At 56.1% G+C, this 17,711-nt stretch overlaps 1 protein-coding gene across 1 annotated transcript; it reads left to right on the top strand.

Moving 5' to 3' along the window:
- Nucleotides 1–123: 123 nt before the first annotated feature.
- Nucleotides 124–17,606, top strand: Clptm1l (CLPTM1 like). The gene is made up of 17 exons (XM_015490442.2): nt 124–479; nt 927–1,027; nt 2,695–2,884; nt 4,230–4,378; nt 5,332–5,410; nt 7,646–7,763; nt 8,104–8,198; nt 9,058–9,142; nt 10,326–10,429; nt 11,376–11,441; nt 12,253–12,303; nt 12,972–13,054; nt 13,864–13,898; nt 14,500–14,555; nt 14,633–14,677; nt 15,225–15,340; nt 17,077–17,606. Exons 1-17 carry the CDS (start codon nt 318–320, stop codon nt 17,159–17,161), a joined length of 1,620 nt encoding a protein of 539 aa, XP_015345928.1. The 5' UTR covers nt 124–317; the 3' UTR covers nt 17,162–17,606.
- Nucleotides 17,607–17,711: the final 105 nt, after the last annotated feature.

Genomic DNA, 17,711 nt, shown 5'->3' with positions numbered 1-17,711 from the left:
CGGCGCAGGTGAGTGACGTCCCCGACGCGCCCCCGACGTGCGGACGCGCGTGCGTGCGCCGGCAGCGGCCGAGTCCCCGCTCCCAGGGGGCCGCGCGCGCGTCCACTTCCGGCAGCGACGCAGAGCCCGGAAGCGGCGGCCGGCGAATCCTGCGGCGCCAGGTGTGGGCGGCGGGAGTATGCGGGGCGGCCGGAGGCCCGCGCGCGGCGCGTTTGTTCCCCCGCGATAGTGGCGGCGGCGCGCGGCGGCTCTCGCGTGAGCGGCGGCCGGCTGCGGGGACGGCGGGGCGGCGAGCTCGGGCCGCGGGCGGCGGCGCCATGTGGAGCGGCCGCAGCTCCTTCACCAGCCTGGTGGTGGGCGTGTTCGTGGTGTACGTAGTGCACACCTGCTGGGTCATGTACGGCATCGTCTACACCCGCCCGTGCGCCGGCGACGCCAACTGCATCCAGCCCTACCTGGCGCGGCGGCCCAAGCTGCAGGTGAGCCGGGCCGAGCGGGGCCCCTCCGGATTGTCCCAGTGCCCCGCCGGGGTGGGGCGCGGGCTCCAGGCCCTGTCCCCTGGTATCACAGCCCGGTGTCCTGGTGGAGCCCCATTGAGAGCCGGAGTGGAGCTCCTTTCTGGCCTGTCCTTCCGGGGTCTCCATGTGCCGCCCCCTGGTCGCTGGTGCCGGTACCTGCTGTCCTGCAGTGGTGCTTCTGGTGTCACCCCACACAGACACCCTGTGGGTCTCCTGGCCTGTGGGTCTCCAGCCACTCTTGGGCATTGACGTTATTTTCTTTACAAAGACACGTTCTGCACTTGCACCCTGACCAGGCAGGAGTTCTGTCTTCTAGGAGGTAACCTGTCAGATTGCCTGCTCTCCGCAGCTCAGTTATGTTTTTTGCCAAGGGCCCTACAGACTAACTTTCTTGTCACCCTTTTCCAGCTGAGTGTTTACACCACCACAAGGTCCAGCCTTGGTGCAGAAAACAATGTGGACCTCGTCTTGAATGTGGAAGACTTTGATGTGGAGTCCAAGTTTGAAAGGTGTGTGGCACAGATGCTGCAGGGGTTGGTGTTGGGTGCATAATGAGACTAACTCAGAAACACAGTCTTGCTGGTATCTTCAAAACTATGGAACACATGTAAACATTCAAACCAAAAGTAGCAGATGGAGCTTATCCCATGTCTAATGCAGTGAGCAGCAGTCAGGGGAGTCTCCAGAGGAGCAGGTGTCCACCTAGTGGAAGTAGGGAAAAGAGACAGGGTGGAGGAAAGAGCTGTACAGGAATCTAAGTGACCCTAAGTCAGTGAAACTGTCCACCTATACAGAGGAGCTTTTTAAATTTAACATGCAGTCTAGCAATTGATACATAGTACAGATGTAAAAGTCCAACTTTTATGTTGTAACTTTTAAAATGATTTGCTCCTAAGATTCTGCCGTTCTCGTCTGCACCGCCTAGAAGGTAATGGATGTTTTCTAACCAGCCAGCGTCATCAGATAGCTGGAGGGTTTCGTGTGAAGAAGACCATCATAGGTCAGGCCCACATGCTGTCACCTGTATGTAGCCCACCACCTCAGGCGAGTTACAGACCTCCCTGAGCCTTGTGAAGCAGAGGCAGGAAGTGCCGGCTCCTTCACCTTCAGTTGGAGCTGCCCACTTTTTAAAATACTCAGGTCATGTCTGTGTTGGGTTTAGTTTCACAGATATGGACACTGCCATTGTGCCAGTTATCAAAAGGCAGGTAGTGAGGGTTTTAATTTCTGAGCTTGGCAAAAGGAGAAGAGTCTGAAACGGACTCCCATCGCCGCCTCTGAGCTTTGCTCAGGAGTGTGCATTCACCTGAAATGTCCCTGTGGAGGAGGGGCCTAAAGCCCAGCCCACTGACAGGAAAGCCACTCAGAGATGTCCTGGTAGCGATCTTTTGTTGACATGGTAGCAAGGCATCCTCTGTTCCTGTATTTCTTCTAATAACAGGAATTACTTAGAACTTTGGCCCCAAGATTTGTAAAAGAAACCAGGAAGCTCTATTGTGATAAGTAGTATGTGTGGGTTTCATGGAGTCCAATGTGGTGTTTGAGCTGTGATATGCAGGTGAAGAGCTGGGCACCTGGGCCAAGGCCAGGGAAGCACACCGCCAGTGAGATCTCCATCTGGCTTGAGAGTCAGAGCTGGTAAGAGGCCTGAAAGTCTGTCTTATGGCTAATCTCTTCTTCAAAAAATGCAGCAAAACCAAATAACTACCCACATGAAATATTTCTGAGCTTCCCTTATAGTGCCAAAGAAGCACTTCTAGATTTGTGGTTATTGTACTTGGTTTGTGAGACCGGGCCTGGACTTTGCCTCTGTGACTCTGGAGTCATGTTATCTTAGAGGGCTGTAGAAATCAGCTGGTCTATTGCCAGGCCCAGTACCAGTTGCCACCTGGCCTCTCAAGTGAGTTACTGTCCTTTCTGAGCCTCATGAAATGGAGGTAGAGAGTGCCAGCTCGTTCACCTTCAGTAGTAGCCACCCACACTTTGCAAAATGCTCAGGACACGTCTGCATTCAGGGCTCAGTTAAGTCAGGAGCAGGTGAGTTTCGTTTTCAGTAGTTCTGAAACAAAATTAGTTGATGTGAAACACATTATCTCTAAAGGCATCTTGAGTAGGCTCCATGTGAGTGTAAACACAGCAACACACAGATTTGAAATGACCGTTTGTTTTGTTCCAGGACAGTTAATGTTTCTGTACCAAAGAAAACAAGAAATAATGGGACACTGTATGCCTATATTTTCCTGCATCACGCTGGGATTCTGCCTTGGCATGACGGGAAGCAGGTCCACCTGGTCAGTCCTCTGACTACATACATGATCCCCAAACCAGAAGAAGTCAACCTGCTCACTGGGGAGTCAGCTGCACAGGTGAGGGTCTTCACAAATGACTGACAGCAAGCCTGTGCCTCCTGCTCAGTGTGTGTGCGCCTGAGTCTGCAGAGCATCTTCCATCTAGAGCCGTGGTGACTGTTGGAAAGTAAAGCACTATAAGTAAATGGTCTTTCATCTGAATCGTTTCCCTGGGTTTTCAGATAAATTTTATATCAAACTGAGGACATGCAGTGGAAGTGATCCCTAATATTCTTTACTCAGAGTCCCTCTTAGGCCATGGGCCCCCCTGTGTCCCCTCCCACTGGAGGTTTGGGAGGCCATCTTTCAGAGCTTGCCTATACCTCTGTCTTCAGGAGTCACCATTTACGGTTCTATTCAAATTGTGCTGCTTATGGGGCTAGACATATATGTTAAGCTTATAATTCAAAACTATAGGAAAAGTACAGGCACAAGTTACATTTTTTCACCTGTAGAAAGCCATATATGCCAAGAAAAACTAGATATCACCCACCTGATGACTGATAAGGCCATGGATACAGCAAGGGAAGTGTGACACACAGGCTCCTGTTGAGTAGAGGAGAGACGACTCACAAAACAAGAAAGACAGCATCTGTTAGGAAACGGCTATGGGGGTGTCCCGGCACAGAGAGGCGGAGCATCTCAGGGTGAAGGGCAAGGTTCGAAAGCCCTTCCTGCTTTGTTCTTGACCTTATATGCAGAACCTTCATGTCCTCCTCATGGGGTTGGTGGCCCTCTTGGGGCATCTTAGGGAGTCCATGAGCCATGGGTATGGAGTGGCCTTGGGAATTCTATAGCGAATGCTGAATGAATGTAGGCTGTTACAACTTGGAAGACCATTTTCAACGTAAAATATTATGGGTCAACTATTGTTTGGAAGAAAATAAGATGAATTTATGCTTCGTGAATTTATTAGCTGGGTCTGAGATAAAGTTACGATGTTCCCAAGGCTCAGTTTCCTTCTGAGTATATTTAGAGTAGTTGCTGATCCTCAGCACATCTTCAGACAGCTCCTGTTGGCTTGGCAGCTTCTCCTTCGCAATGTCCTTGAAGCCCACAGGGCCATGTTAGCTGCAGACCTACACTGCAACTGGGTCTGCCCCCACAGGATCTGTCCCATCAGGATTGTAGGAGTGGCCCCCGCTTAGCCTGAGGACCCCAAAGGTGGAGTCACTGGGATCCTTGACTGCATGACCATTGGGAAGGAGGGAGGGTGTGGTCAGAGCAGTCCATGGTCCCCAGGCCCCCCACTGGGTTCTCCTTCCGATTGTGCCAGTCTGGACAACTACTCTTGGGGTGGAGACACTGACTACCCAGCTGCCCTGGGCCTGCCTCAGCCTGGCCTCTGTTTCTCTCATTTTAGCAACAGATCGAATCCGAGAGGAAGCCGTCAAGTGCCCTGGACGAGCCTGTCTCTCACTGGAGACCCAGGCTGACGCTGAACGTGATGGTGGATGACTTTGTCTTTGACGGCTCCTCCCTGCCTGCTGATGTGCACCGGTACATGAAGATGTAAGTGTTGTGTGGGACCTGGTGAGGGAAATTGCTGCTGGACAGACCGTAAGCTGGGACCCCCGCAACGGGGAGTGGGCTGCCCCTGTCCCTGTGCAGTGTCATCGATGCTGCCTTCCACCCCTAGCTCCTTGCCCAGCTCTTGGAGGTCACTTGATCAGTATTGCCCAAAAGGATGGGGCGAGGGCAGATCCCAGCTGGCTCACTCTGCCGTTGCCCTCTGCAGAGGTATCCGTGGGTAGAGATGGGAAGCAGCAGTGAGGGCCGACTGCCCTGTGTCCCTGGCTTTATGCACTTGTGCACCTGCTGGCCGGGAGTTGCACAGGCTTTGTAACTCAGCTAGTTCAAACTTATTAAAAATTCACCTGTGGCTGTGACTTGGGTGTCGCTCGCTTTGGTCAGCTAGCTCTCACTTGCACTGGGGGCCACAGGGGGCGTCTGAGGGGCTGAGCTGTGTGGGTCCACTGTTCTCATAAGTAATAGCCGTACGGTAGTCATAGGGCTTTTATGCTCTTCAAGACTTGTCTTATTTTTGAACACGTCGTTTGTGTACCTGGTTCGCAGAGAGGGTCGCCTGACGCAAAGCCCCTGCAGCCATCAGCCTCCCCACGTGGCAGCCCAGCACAGATGTAGGTCGTCTCCTTCCAGGTCCCCTAGCACACAGGTGTCATCTTTCTCCTTCTGCCTCATGGGTTCACCGTGTCATCACACCAAGTGGTCCTTGGCCTGTGTGTGACTGTCCCCATTAGTTCCCGCCATTAGTGGCCTCGTGGGGCTTACCACGTGGCTGTCACTATCATCCTACCCCCTTAGCATCTGCTTCTGTTTGAAAAAGCTGTATCTTGGAGTTTCAGTGAGGGTACATTCAAGGCCAGTGCTGGGTGGGGGACCTCAGGGAGCCTGGTCCCTAGGGTGCAGATTCCCACACTGACCAGGACACCCTCCACCACCAGGGTCCAGCTGGGAAAGACCGTGCACTACCTCCCCATCCTGTTCATCGACCAGCTGAGCAACCGGGTGAAGGATCTGATGGTGAGCCCTGCTCTCTTCTTGCCTTGCAGCTGCTGTTCATGATCCACCAGGGAACCAGGCAAGACCTGGGTCCCGGGTCCAGAGCATGTGGTGGGGTGAAGGACTCGGGACCTGGCTTGCTGGTGGCTGGCACTGGGTCCCCTGGGCATCCTGGCTCACTGGTGAGGCCTTCTGTTAAGGGTTTAGGTGGTAGCACTCAGAAGTCTGTTTGAAAAGCTGTGTGTCTGTTCTTCGCATGAGGCCTGGTTTCATTCAGAAGCATTTGCCAGACTCCCCTCCCCAGGGCTGGTCCTGCAGCCTGGCCAGAGTGTCCACCTGGGAGGAAGCCACTACTACTGTGGTGGCTGTGGGCAAGACTGAGGTGCCCTTGGAGGTGGAGAAGTGGCTGCTGGTGGGCCTGGTGCCCGTCATAACAGGCAGTAAGGGCACTCTTCTCTTCTCCCAGAGAGAACAGGTTTGTTTTAAGGATGGGAAAAAAAACATAGCCAACCTTTGGTGATAGGGAAATGGCTGCTCCCTCCATCCAAGGCTGCCCGCACCTCTAACAGTCCTGCCCCCAGGAGCTGCGTGCCTGATGACAGTGAAGGTACTCAGGGTTAGAACATGGGGCTGGGATTGTGAGTGAGCTGCCCTGCCTGCCTCTCCTGGGGCTGTAGCCATTGCTCGTGAGCACTAGATAGGAGCCCGAGCCGGTTGCCACGCAGGCCGTCAGTGACTCTGGAGTGAGCCCTTCCCCTGCACACACGAGGATGCTGAGGCTTGCAAAGTGGGTGGCTTGCCACAGTGTGTCCTGACCCCGCCTGCATTCTGCTGCTAGCTGCAGCTCAAGATGTCAGGCCCTCTGTATGGCTTTGCTCAGACCCTAAGGTCCCAAGGCAGTGTCCTCTGCTCCCTGGGGTGCTGACTGCCTCCATGACATGAAGGCTGGGGCTGGGGGGCAGATGTGCTAGCAAGCAGATCTGATTGGTTCCCATCCCACCTTTCCCAGACTTGGTTTCTGCTGAAACACAGACAGCACTTTGTAAACCATGAGGGCAGCCTGTGGTCACCTGTCATGGCCCAGTGGTGCTGGCTCCTCAGAGGCCCTTGGGAAGCAATGCCTGGTGACTGCATTGCTACAGGCGATGCCCTCGTGTCTGTTCACAGGTCCATCTAGGTAGAGGACCAACATCTGCAGCACACTCATGTTGTAATGGTTGGTCATATTGCAGTAGTCCCGTGTTACGTGTTGTGGGAAAGGTCCTGTTGGGACGGGAGCACGGGTGTGCAAGCAGCTGGTCTCCACCGCAGCACCCTCTCATGTCATTTTCTGCATCTCACATGAGCCACTTCTCAAAGGAATGACATCCTGGGAGGGCAGCTAAGCCTGTCGGGTGCTGCAGCCCATGGCATCCCTGGGACAGGTCTGGTAGCTTGAGGGAGCTAGAGGCTTGCCACACGCTTGCAGAAGGTGCCTGTGCTCTGAAATGCCCAGCTTCTGGCTGCTGCGCCAGGGTGCACAGGTGTGGGCAGGTGCATCAGATAGTGTGGTGCTTGTGTGCATGTGGTCACAGCTGTGCATGCTGCAGGTATGGCTCAAGTGCTTCATTTCCTATAGCTTCCACCATCCCACACAGCCAAAGTCTAGGCTTAGAGTTTCCCTGTGCATCTTGGGCTCTTTTAGGACAGGGCTAAGGCCCCTTGGGTGGTGCTCATGCCTGTTCTGCAGCTCAGCTTCGAGCCTCGTGGGCTCCTGATAGATGCTAGTGCTGAATCCCATCCAAGGCATTGGAGCTTGTGTGGCTCAGAAAGACAGGAAGTGCATGTGGAATGGGTGGGCCGTGCCAGGAGGCTCTCAGGACTCCTGGGGATGTGGATAGGAGCACGCCTGGGGCTTAGGGTGTGGAGAGAACAGGAGCATGGCATTTGGGAGGAGCTGTGAGCAGGCAGCATGGCGGGCATCTGTGCTGCCTTAGGACAGGCCTGGGAAAGACTCCTATGTGCACTAAAGGCCCAGGACAAGGAGCAAGCTCTGGAGCAGGTGTTCCTGCAGGACCTGCTGCAGCTAATGAGATGTAAGAGGTGGCCCAGAGTCCCCATGTGTCACGGCCCTAGCTGTGCGGGGACTGGAGGTAAGGATTGTCAGGGGTGTCAGCTGTGGTGAAGGTGTGCACAACTCAGGTGCTCCTGGAGGCTCACAGCAATGCCCTTGGTCACAGTCGGGTGGGTGCTCATCTGTGGACCTCTCGGTGGCAGGTCATAAACCGCTCCACCACGGAGCTGCCACTCACTGTGTCCTATGACAAGATCTCGCTGGGGCGGCTACGCTTCTGGATCCACATGCAAGATGCCGTCTATTCCCTGCAACAGTTCGGTGGGTGCCTGTGGGTCCTGGGCTGGCTGGGCCGGGCTGGGGTGCTTGGTGGTGGGAGCCCTGCTCGGGCTCCGTGTATCCATGGAGGGTTTGTGGGCATCCTGCAGCGGCCCCAGTGCAGCGCTGCCTCACCCTTCCTGGTGTGGCTCACTCTGTGTCCCTGCTGCCAGAACTGGCCAGCACCTCCTCACCATGTTGAAAGTGACCTGGGTTGTTCAGGACCCAGTGTTCTGAGTGCCGTTGTCCCAGAGGCACTCGCACTGCCAGGTGGGGTTGTGTGAGCACAGAGCTGCCTTAGTGGCGGGGGGTGCTTGCATCACGGTGCGTTTCTTCCCTACAGGGTTCTCAGAGAAGGACGCGGATGAGGTGAAGGGGATTTTTGTAGACACCAACTTGTATTTTTTGGCCTTGACCTTCTTTGTTGCCGCATTTCATGTGAGTCGTCACCTGGTGCTTGTTGGGGAGTGACAGAGAAGGCGGGGTGCTCATGGGCACTGCCCAGCCCATGGCCACCTCTTATGTCAGCCATTAGTCAGCATGCCCGAGTGTGGGTGTCCCGATGGCCTCTCTCAAGCTCAGGAAGTGTATGCTGTCCGCAGCCTGAGGGATGCTGGGCATTAGCTGCTTTGGAGACATTTTGCAGAAGAAATGCCAAAATGCTTTGAGCAGTGCCTGTATTAGTAGGGTTAGTTAGGGACCTTGTAAAGTAGCATTTTTCACCACATAGTCGTGTGTGATGATTTTCAGGTTTAAAAGTTCGTTCTGTGCCTGTAGTCGGGTTTTGTACAGGGAGTCTGAGAGCTGCCAGAAAGCCATGCCACGGGGCAGTCACAGTTGGGATAGAGGACAAGGAGGTACCTCTGAGTGCCAGCCAGGCCAGAACTTCTAAGTCAAGATGAGAAAGTAAATGTCACTTTTATTAAAGAGTCAGTGGCTGAGAACAAGGTGGTGTTTTCTGCACAGACCAGGAGCCACTTTCCTGGGTAATGGTGGTGGCCCAGAACAGCAAGGACTCCAGCTGGCCTCACCCCTTGGGCACCCCAGACTTCAGCATAGGAGAGAGGCACCACAATGCCTAGACATGCTCCCCGCCATTTGACTCAGACCCATGTTTGGCGAATGCTGTGGTGAAGCCCCCCTCCAGGTTCCTTGGCTCAGGCACATGGAGCCAGTGTGGGTGGTTTCTGCAGGGCACAGGCATGTCTTGTTCAGCCCGAAGCTTGGGCCCAGGGTTCTACAGTACAGGGGCTGAAGGGGCAACTCGGTGCAGGTGACTCTTGTCTGTTCTTTACAGCTGCTCTTTGATTTCCTGGCATTTAAAAATGACATCAGTTTCTGGAAGAAAAAGAAGAGTATGATTGGAATGTCCACCAAAGCAGGTAGGCCAGGAGCGGGTCTACCTGCTCACAGGCACACTCTGCTCCCATGAGGCCTGCAGCTCACGCCCATGACAGTGCTTGTCTGGTTGACTGAGATGCCTCTTAGATCAGGCAGCCCAAACCCTGGCCGTGTCTCAGTGGTCATTGAGCATCTAGGAAACCTGGGAATACCACAGAAGAGAGGGCCACTGAGGCCACAGGCAGGGAGCTGGTCTGATCTTGGGCTGGTGGAGGACGAGTCTCCTGGACTTCTGGTTGCTTCTGGGTGTGGGTATGGGGCCAGAACCTTACACCCCTACCTTGGTGAGCAGCATCATCTCTGACCTTCCAGGAGAGGCCGTGGCTGGCCAGTCCCCGTTGGTTAGGAGTTGGGTGTGGCTGCCGGAATCAGACTAAAGCGAGTCTCTCAAACATAAAAAGCAAGTTTTTTCTTTCTTCCAAACATAAAAGGTAGGGTTTTTCCGCATGAGTACCCGGATAGCCCTACACAGTCACCGAATCTCCTGGGAAGGAGGGGCCTGCTGTTGAGCCCAGAGTGGCTGTGGCCCTGTCCAGGGTGTCTGCAGCCCTTCAGGTCACCAGGCACCCACAGAAGGCAGAACAAGCTAGAGTTGTTTTCATAGCACAACTCATGAAGGAGAAAATACAGCTTTGTCAGAGAAACAGACTTGTCACAGAAAGCAGAGAGTGAAGTGGGGTGCAAGAGAGAGTGAGCATCCCAGTCCTGGGCTCTGGTCTCGCACCCTGTGGCATTCACACCTGTGCCTGCGGATGTCACTCACACGTGCACCTAGCTGGGTGTAGTTCTGTGGCCTCCAGTAAATTTTTTTTTACCTTTCTTTTATTTATTTTCGTGTGGTGCTGAAGATCAAACCCAGAGCCTCACACGTGCGAGGCAAGTGCTCTGCCACTGAGCCCCAGCCCCAGCCCCTCTAGAAATCTTTTTAGAATGTTTCCCAGAATGGAGTAATTGTGCACTGTTGGTTTTCATTCTGTGAGTCACGGGTGTGCGGCACGCGTGTTGCTGGGGTGGAGCCTAGGGCCTCCTGCACCCTGGGCAGGAGCTTGGCTGCCAAGCTACCTGGACGAGGGGGGCATTCAAAGCTGTGTGGGCGGGTGGGTGACAAGCGGGGTCTGTGCCAGTGGGCTTGGCACTGCCTTACTGTAGCTACCGTGTCCCCAGTACTGTGGCGCTGCTTCAGCACCGTGGTCATCTTCCTGTTCCTGCTGGACGAGCAGACAAGCCTGCTGGTGCTGGTCCCAGCAGGCCTCGGGGCCGCCATCGAGGTGAGTCTGGCACCGCTCGGCTCTGGGCGGACGCTGGGGCTTGTGGGAGGCCCACAGACTTCAGTGTATGGTCAGGCGCCTGATTCTGACCCACAAGGCTCCCCAAGGACCCGCACACCTGCCCTGAGGACTGGCGGGCTCGCCCAAGCAGGCTGTGTGTTGTAGAAATGCCTGGGTGTGGGGGCAGTCCGGCGAAATGCAGGGAAGGCCGTCTCTGGCACAGACTTGTGCAGTGGCGTCCGCCAGGCAGGACTGTGTCGGCATACTTAATGAGCTGAGCTGCGAGACATTCGTGTGGCCTCAAGGAGTTTGAGGTTTGGCTGGGATTTGAGACAGGATGGCCATGTGGAGAGTAGCTCAAGTGTGGGTCACCTGTGGTTTAGCCCTGTTGGTCAGCAGAGGAGCTCTGTGGGAAGGGGCCGTGAAAAAGTTGCTGGGCTGGGCACAGGGAGAAGACCCAGGTGGCCCTGTTTTGAGAAGCCAGGCTGTCAGAGTCGGCAGCCCCCTGTGGGCCTGGCTCATGTGGCTGCGGATAAATGCTGAAGGGTCATAGCCTCCAAGACACCAGAGCTTCACGGGCAGTGACCACCCCATCACGTGTGGAAGCCCACCCCGACATGCTGGGCCTGACCTCAGTAAGTGATGTTGGCCCAGGTTGTAGTAAGGGTGTCCAGGAGGGAATGTGTCCAGGGAGGTCCAAGGACAGGCTCAAGTGGCATCTTTCTTAGTCGGCTTCGCAGTGGCTGCAGGTCCACCTGGCAGACGGCCCCTGAGTACAGATGCAGACCCCGTGAGAGGTGGAGGGAGGGGGAGCTGCAGGCGGGCAGAGGTGGGGTGGGCTGAGAAGCTGCACCGTGAGCGCCAGGTCCCATCCCGTCGCGTTCCCGCACATTGGCTCTGGCATCTCAGAATTGTGAATGGGCAGCATTTCGTTTTCTCCCCACAGCTTTGGAAAGTGAAAAAGGCCTTGAAGATGACGGTGGCCTGGAGAGGCTTGAGGCCTGAGTTCCAGGTGAGATCCCCAGCTAGCTGGCTGCCCCAAATCGCCTCCTCTGCTTCCTCCCTGCTCCTCACGCTCAGCAGGCTGGCCTCTGTGGGTTACGTGCCCATCAGAGCTCAGCTCTCGGAAGACAGGTTGTCGTGGGGTGGGCACTCAGACCCCAGCTGATGGCCTCCTGGGCAGGGCTCAGGTTGGCTTCTGCATGAGTTGCTATTTTTCTTCCCTAAAGATTCCTTGGTCAGGAAACTTAGTGTCAGCCTCGTTAAAAGCAGGGCCACACCTCCATCCCTGAGCAAGCCTGCAGGAAGGGACATGCTGGTCTGCAGGGCTCAAATGCTCTTGTGTTCCCGGTTGTCATGCATTCCCATGCTGCCCAGACCCAGGCCAGATATTGACCAGTCTCCTGGGGACGTGGTGCATGAGTGAAGTCTGTGCTGATGGCACTGCGCTCTGTGGTGGACCTTGACCGCCTTGGCCCTCAGAAATCACATGGCCCTGCTCCAGGCTGAGATGGGCTGATGTCTCCCATGTAGCCCAGTGGCTTCTCCACCTTCCCTGGCTAGAGTGTCAGTGAACTCAGCAGCTCTGGGAGTGGGAAGCAGCCCAAGAAGCTCCAAAGGTGGCCTGCACAGTCCGGGCCAGCCATGCATGCAGTCCCAGTCCTATCCCCATCAGCCTGGACTGGGGTCTGTTGTGGTGCTGTTGAGGCTCACTGGCTGGATTGAGGGTGTGCCGTGGCCATGAGACCTTTCATGGCTCCATTCTGGCCTGTGCCAGACGTCCTTGCTGAGTCAGGTAATGTGTTGTATTTGACTTTCAACAGTTTGGCACCTACAGTGACTCTGAGAGGAAGACCGAGGAATACGATACGCAGGTAAGCCCGAGGGCTCGGCAGGGCATTCGAATGCCTGGCAGACGGTCTGTAACCCTGGGCACTGGGGCCCTCATGAACTGACCTGTGGGGAGTGGTCTCCTGGGAGGGTCTGCATTTCTAACCGGGGAAGGAGGGCCTCACAGGAACTGCCCAGCTCCCAGCCCTTGCAGGTACCTTCCCACCTGTGCAGCTGGGAAGGTCATCCACGGGATTGTCCCACTAGCAGCTCGTTTCTGCATGGCTGCTGGGGAGCTGGAGGTGGCAGATCTAACGGGCATTTCTGCACAGAAACGGTTTTAGTTTTCTGTTTTAATATTCACCAGCATACGTTTCAATTTTTATAGAGGTTATAAGAGCTCAATTCAGAAAAATACACTTGGTGACAAGACTGTCACGTCGCCAGCAGCCTCAGCGGGGCTCTCAGGAGTCTGGACTCCTTCCTTGTGCTCACAGTCCTCCGTGGGTCTGTGCGTTGGTCCTGCATCAGAACCAGGAGGCTCTGCTCAGGACCGCTTGGGGTCACAGGTCCTGTGGTATTGGCAGAGGCATGGTAACGCGTACCCACCTTTGCCGATCAGTGGAGCCCCTGCCCTAAAGTTGTGGTGACATGTCCACAGAGGCATCTGAGGCATGGCTTGGTCACTGGGAGTTTCCTTTGTCCCTTACAGGCCATGAAGTACCTGTCATACCTGCTCTACCCCCTCTGCATTGGGGGCGCCGTCTACTCACTCCTGAACATCAAGTACAAAAGGTGGGGTGCTGTATTTCCCTGCCAGACAACCTGCACTCAGTCCTGGGCTGAGAGCCACGTGCCTGGTGGCAAGCTTCCTGTCCATCCGCAGTGCTGGGCCAGTCGGCTCTGGCCTCCTCTCCTCTGTAACGTGGGGATGTCAGGACCCGCCCCCCCCCCCGCCCCAGGGTCCTGAGTGCTCATGGGGAGCGGGTCCTAGAAATGCAGGCACAGCCTGGGCTGCAAGGCTGAGGCGTCCCTGGCTCCTACACCCCAGGAAGTGGGCACAGCTGTACCTTCCAGCCCAGGAAGTGAGGCATTCCCTGCCATAGCAGCGCTGTTGAGGGCAGAGGTGGGAGGGTTTGGGAGTTCCCCAAACCAGTCACACAGCTGCTTTGCTGGACGTGAGCTTACAGAGGGGCTGGGCCAAGTGGGGTGGGACCATGGTGAGACCCTGGCCAGGGACGGTGTGTGCAGAGCTCTGAGTGGGCAGCTGGTTGTGCAGGCCCTGGAAGTCTTGTAGGAATGGGATATGCAGAGTGGCCTCTCCTACACCTGAGCCTGCATTTGGGTGAAGAGGGTTTTGTTTGCAGAGACCCTTTGGTCTGACCAGGCTCCTAGGAAGGGTTAGGATTTGATGAGGAACACGTAGGGAGCGCTTGGCCTCCCTGGGTCAGCAGGGCCTGGTACTGCCTCTTGAACCACCCCACTTATCACAGATGCCCACACGCGTTTTGGTATTTACGAGAGGGTTGTCAAGGAAAGTGGTTTTTTTGTCAAGTTACCACACTTTCCGTGGCGCCGATCACGATCCTTCCTTTCTCTTGCAGTTGGTATTCTTGGCTAATCAACAGCTTCGTGAATGGTGAGTTCCTGTTTCCCATTCCAATAACAATATTTATAGCAGGTGCTACTTTTCTTGCTCCTGCCTGTGACCCAGTGTGACAGGCACCACATCTGTTCAGGCAACTCTGCAGCGGCCAGTGCTCTGCTGTGCCTAAGTTGGGCGTCACGGCTCCCCTGGACTTGCAACCTCAAGCAGATGGCCTGTTATCCCTTCTGTGTGGAAATGAGAAAGCAGGTGTCCAGAGCACCAACACCCTGCAGCCCGTGTGCTGCGCCAAGCTCAGGGGTGGTCCCCCTGTCTCGGGGGCTGCCTTGTGCATCCTGCCTGCCCCCGACCAGCCCTGGTTGCAGCTGGGATTCCTTGCAGGGCACTTTGCCTGCCATGCTCCCAGGTTGTGGGCCCCACGGGGCCTTGTCCTCACAGCCCCCAGACACCCCGGCACCTGCATTTGCTTGGTCCCTGTGGGCAGAATTTCAGGGCCACCAGTCCAGAGCATCTTGCTTGGCTTTTGGCGAGTTTGCCAGCCAGCAGGTGCGTATCTGTCACCTGGCTGACAGGCTGTCTGGGCACAGTGGGCAGAAGGGGTGCGGACCCTCTGAGCTCAGCTCTGTTCCCACAGGCGTCTACGCTTTCGGCTTCCTCTTCATGCTGCCCCAGCTCTTTGTGAACTACAAGGTGAGGCCTGCCTGCATCCTCTACGTAGGTCTGTCTTCTGCTGCCCCTGACTGACCTTGGTCGTCTCTCTGTTGCAGATGAAGTCTGTGGCGCATCTTCCCTGGAAGGCCTTCACCTACAAGGCAAGTGCTGCGTCTGCACCCCTCAGCGTGTGTGGACAGGGCCTACCTGCCCCAGGTGCTTGGCTGCTGTCCTGCCCATAGGCTATGTCAAGAAGTCGCCTTTATGAGCCACCCATAACTGAGGACCGCAGCTCTCGCTGTCCTGGGAAGGGGAGCTTTGTTGAGTGAAAGGCTGTGCTCCGTCTCGGCAGCATTGTTAGAACAGGTGGATGTCGCCCGCAGCCTTCTGGGCAGCCTGCGGGGGCTCCGGGAGCAGGGTGGGTGGAGCTGGGTGACCAAGTCAGATCCCAAGAAGGGCCGGCTCCAGAGGGTGTGCTCCATGTCCAGCAGTCTTGGGTTCCAGGTGTGGAGAGCCAGGGGGTGGGGCACACAGGTTCCTGGGCTCTAGGCTGCAGCGTGGTTGCACTGGCTGGTTTCTGCCTCTGAGTGTGCCACAAGCGTCACAGCGACAGGCCCCTGAGTCTGCTGTGGGCACTTGACTGGCAGGGCACAAGAAGTGATGGGATTCCAGCCCTGGTGTCAGCCTCTCCCCCGTCCGGCCCTACAGGCTTTCAACACCTTCATCGATGACGTCTTTGCCTTCATCATCACCATGCCCACGTCCCACCGGCTGGCCTGCTTCAGGGACGACGTGGTGTTCCTGGTGTACCTCTACCAGCGGTGGTGAGTGAGCCGGCACTGCAGGCCTCTCCTGGCTGGAGGCCCTTGTGCCTTTGCAGGAGGGGTAGCAGGTCATTTTCCTGCTCGCCTGTGCTAGGGCTCCAGTGCCAGTGATGGTCAAGGCCAGGGATCGCTCCCCCTCTTCATCTTGAGGGTGTAGCAGCCCTGGGTTCTGTCCTGAGTGTCTGTTTAGCACCCCTTGAAGCATCTTGTCCTGATTTGCATGTGAAGCCAAGCACAGCGATGGCGCCTCCCACCAGGGCTCATCCTGGTCCCGTGGCTGGGGTTGTAGCTCAGCGCTTGCCTAGCATGTGTGAGGCACTGGGTTTGATGCTCAGCACCACACAAAGAGAGAGAAATGAACGTACTGTGTCCATCTACAATTAAGAAAAAAAAAACTTAAATTTAAAAAAAAAATTTTTTTTTTTTTTTAATGAAGTGTTTGATAGACAGTTAGAGAACAGGGGTCTCCAGCTTCGGGGAGGCTTTGGGCTGCTGGGCTATGTACCTGCAGGTAATGGGGCTTTGGCTCTCTTGAAGCACTCCTCCTGGGCACTGGCCACACACAGAAGCACCAGCCACCAGGGCCTAAGACTAAATCACACTGATGACCCAGTTGGCCCAGGACAACTTCTGGACACTGAGATGCAGATGCTCACCCCTGGCCCCCCCATCCTGGGCACCTGGCCTCTGCAGACGCTGCCCCTGCCCCTGCCCCTGCACCGCCCAGGATCTGGGGTTTCCTGGGGCAGCTTTGCCTCTGCAGAGGCTGTGCCGTGGACCTCCACAGAGATCAGTGACGACACAGGCTGTATCTTCCCCTCCCTGGGCACTGGGCAAGGAAGGGGCTTCTCTGGGACAGTTTGCTCTGCAGTGACACCGCCAGGCTTCCCCAGCCCTCCAGGTTCCTGCCCCAGCCCTCCAGGCTTCCCCAGCCCTCCAGGCTTCCCCAACCCTCCAGGTTCCTGCTCCAGCCCCTCCTCAGGGTGTGCACGCCTGGGTGTCTGGGAGAGTGCAGCATGCAGCCCCCCACCACCGAGCTGCCCTGCGGGCTCTGGGCACCACCCACCACTGGTTCCTCACAGCTGGAGATGGAGCCCTGTAAGCCCAGACGCAGACGCAGTGGGGACTTTCTCCTCCACCAGCAGGGCCCTTGGGTGACTGCCGGGTCCACGTACACTGCCCCAGGAGCCGCTGACCCCTCCCCCTTTCCCTTGAGCCCTCAGGAAAACCCGCAGACTGAGTTCAGTCAGTACCGGGCTCAGGGGAAGTGGGTCAGTTACAGCGGGAACGTGTGGTGGTCTTCACACTGCGTGTTAGGTCGCCAGCACTGTGTCCTCCCTGCCTGTCTTCACCCTAACCAGGACAGTGCTGTCAACGTCCCCAGGGTTTGGGATGAGAGGAAGTGACCACTTGCAGGGTGTGTAGAGCTGGACTGGAGCGCTCGCTGCTGGCCTTTTGCTGTATATGTAGTTTCTACAGGTCACTACAGGGCGGTCTCTGGCCTGTCCTGCTCCAGGACTACCATCCTCTTCTGGTCAGCCGGGCTCTTTGGTGACATGGAAGTACTTCAGCGAAGGGTGGAGGCAGCCCGATGCCCAGGCAGTAGGCCCCTGGTGACTCTGCTTCCTGGCTGCCAAGGCAAGGCAGCTTGCTGGAGAGCAGTGCCAGAGGCCTGTGCTTTGAGGGCAGAGCAGTGCCTGGGCTCCCTGGCAAGTGCCCGCTCTCTGTTATTGCAGGCTTTATCCTGTGGATAAGAGCAGAATGAACGAGTTCGGAGAGTCCTATGAAGAGCAGCCCCAGCGGAAACCCCACGCAGACTGAGCTCCGGCCTGGGCCCTGAGGCTGCCACACGAGACAGGACGTGGCCACCAGTGGGTGTCCTGGAAGCTGGGACTTTCTAGATATGCCTTCTGCATTGCCAAATCCCTCTGAACGTCTCCAGCATCTTCTAAGCTCCACTTCCATCTGGAAGGGGCCAGAAGCACTAACTGCGTCCCCCCCACAAGAACAGGTGCCACACACGGTCGCAGCAGCCAGCACTGGTGGCCACATGCAGCCGTCGGCACAGGAGAGTCCCCAGGCAGGGAGGGTAGCGATCCCGTCCCGGTTGTTTCTAAGTGCTCCTGTGTGAATTCACCTGCATCTGGGGACTCACTCCTCTGGACTCTGGACCAAACGGCTCCTTTTTCCCTTTTGTTTAAAATTTGATTGTTTAAAGCTTAATGTATGTATGTTTCTATTTTAAAATAAATTTCTCTGGCTGTGACGATTTTCTTGACCAGGATCAACATGGAAAGCATTTCAGATACTTAAGTTTGACTCTGTCTCAGAACTGACTCGAGGTAGATGTATTTATGCTTCGGAAGGAGGC

The sequence above is a fragment of the Marmota marmota genome, unplaced genomic scaffold (genome assembly GCF_001458135.2).
Source record: "Marmota marmota marmota unplaced genomic scaffold, marMar, whole genome shotgun sequence".
NCBI classification, from domain to species: Eukaryota; Metazoa; Chordata; class Mammalia; order Rodentia; family Sciuridae; genus Marmota; species Marmota marmota.
Note: the sequence above shows the minus strand (reverse complement) of the source record. Positions and strands in the feature narration are given on the sequence as shown.

Coding starts and splice junctions, on each gene's coding strand:
- Clptm1l (XM_015490442.2), top strand. CDS start 318: ATGTGGAGCGGCCGCAGCTCCTTCACCAGCCTGGTGGTGGGCGTGTTC. Junction 11,442..12,252: donor GCTTGAGGCCTGAGTTCCAG/GTGAGATCCCCA, acceptor GACTTTCAACAG/TTTGGCACCTACAGTGACTC. Junction 13,899..14,499: donor AATCAACAGCTTCGTGAATG/GTGAGTTCCTGT, acceptor CTGTTCCCACAG/GCGTCTACGCTTTCGGCTTC.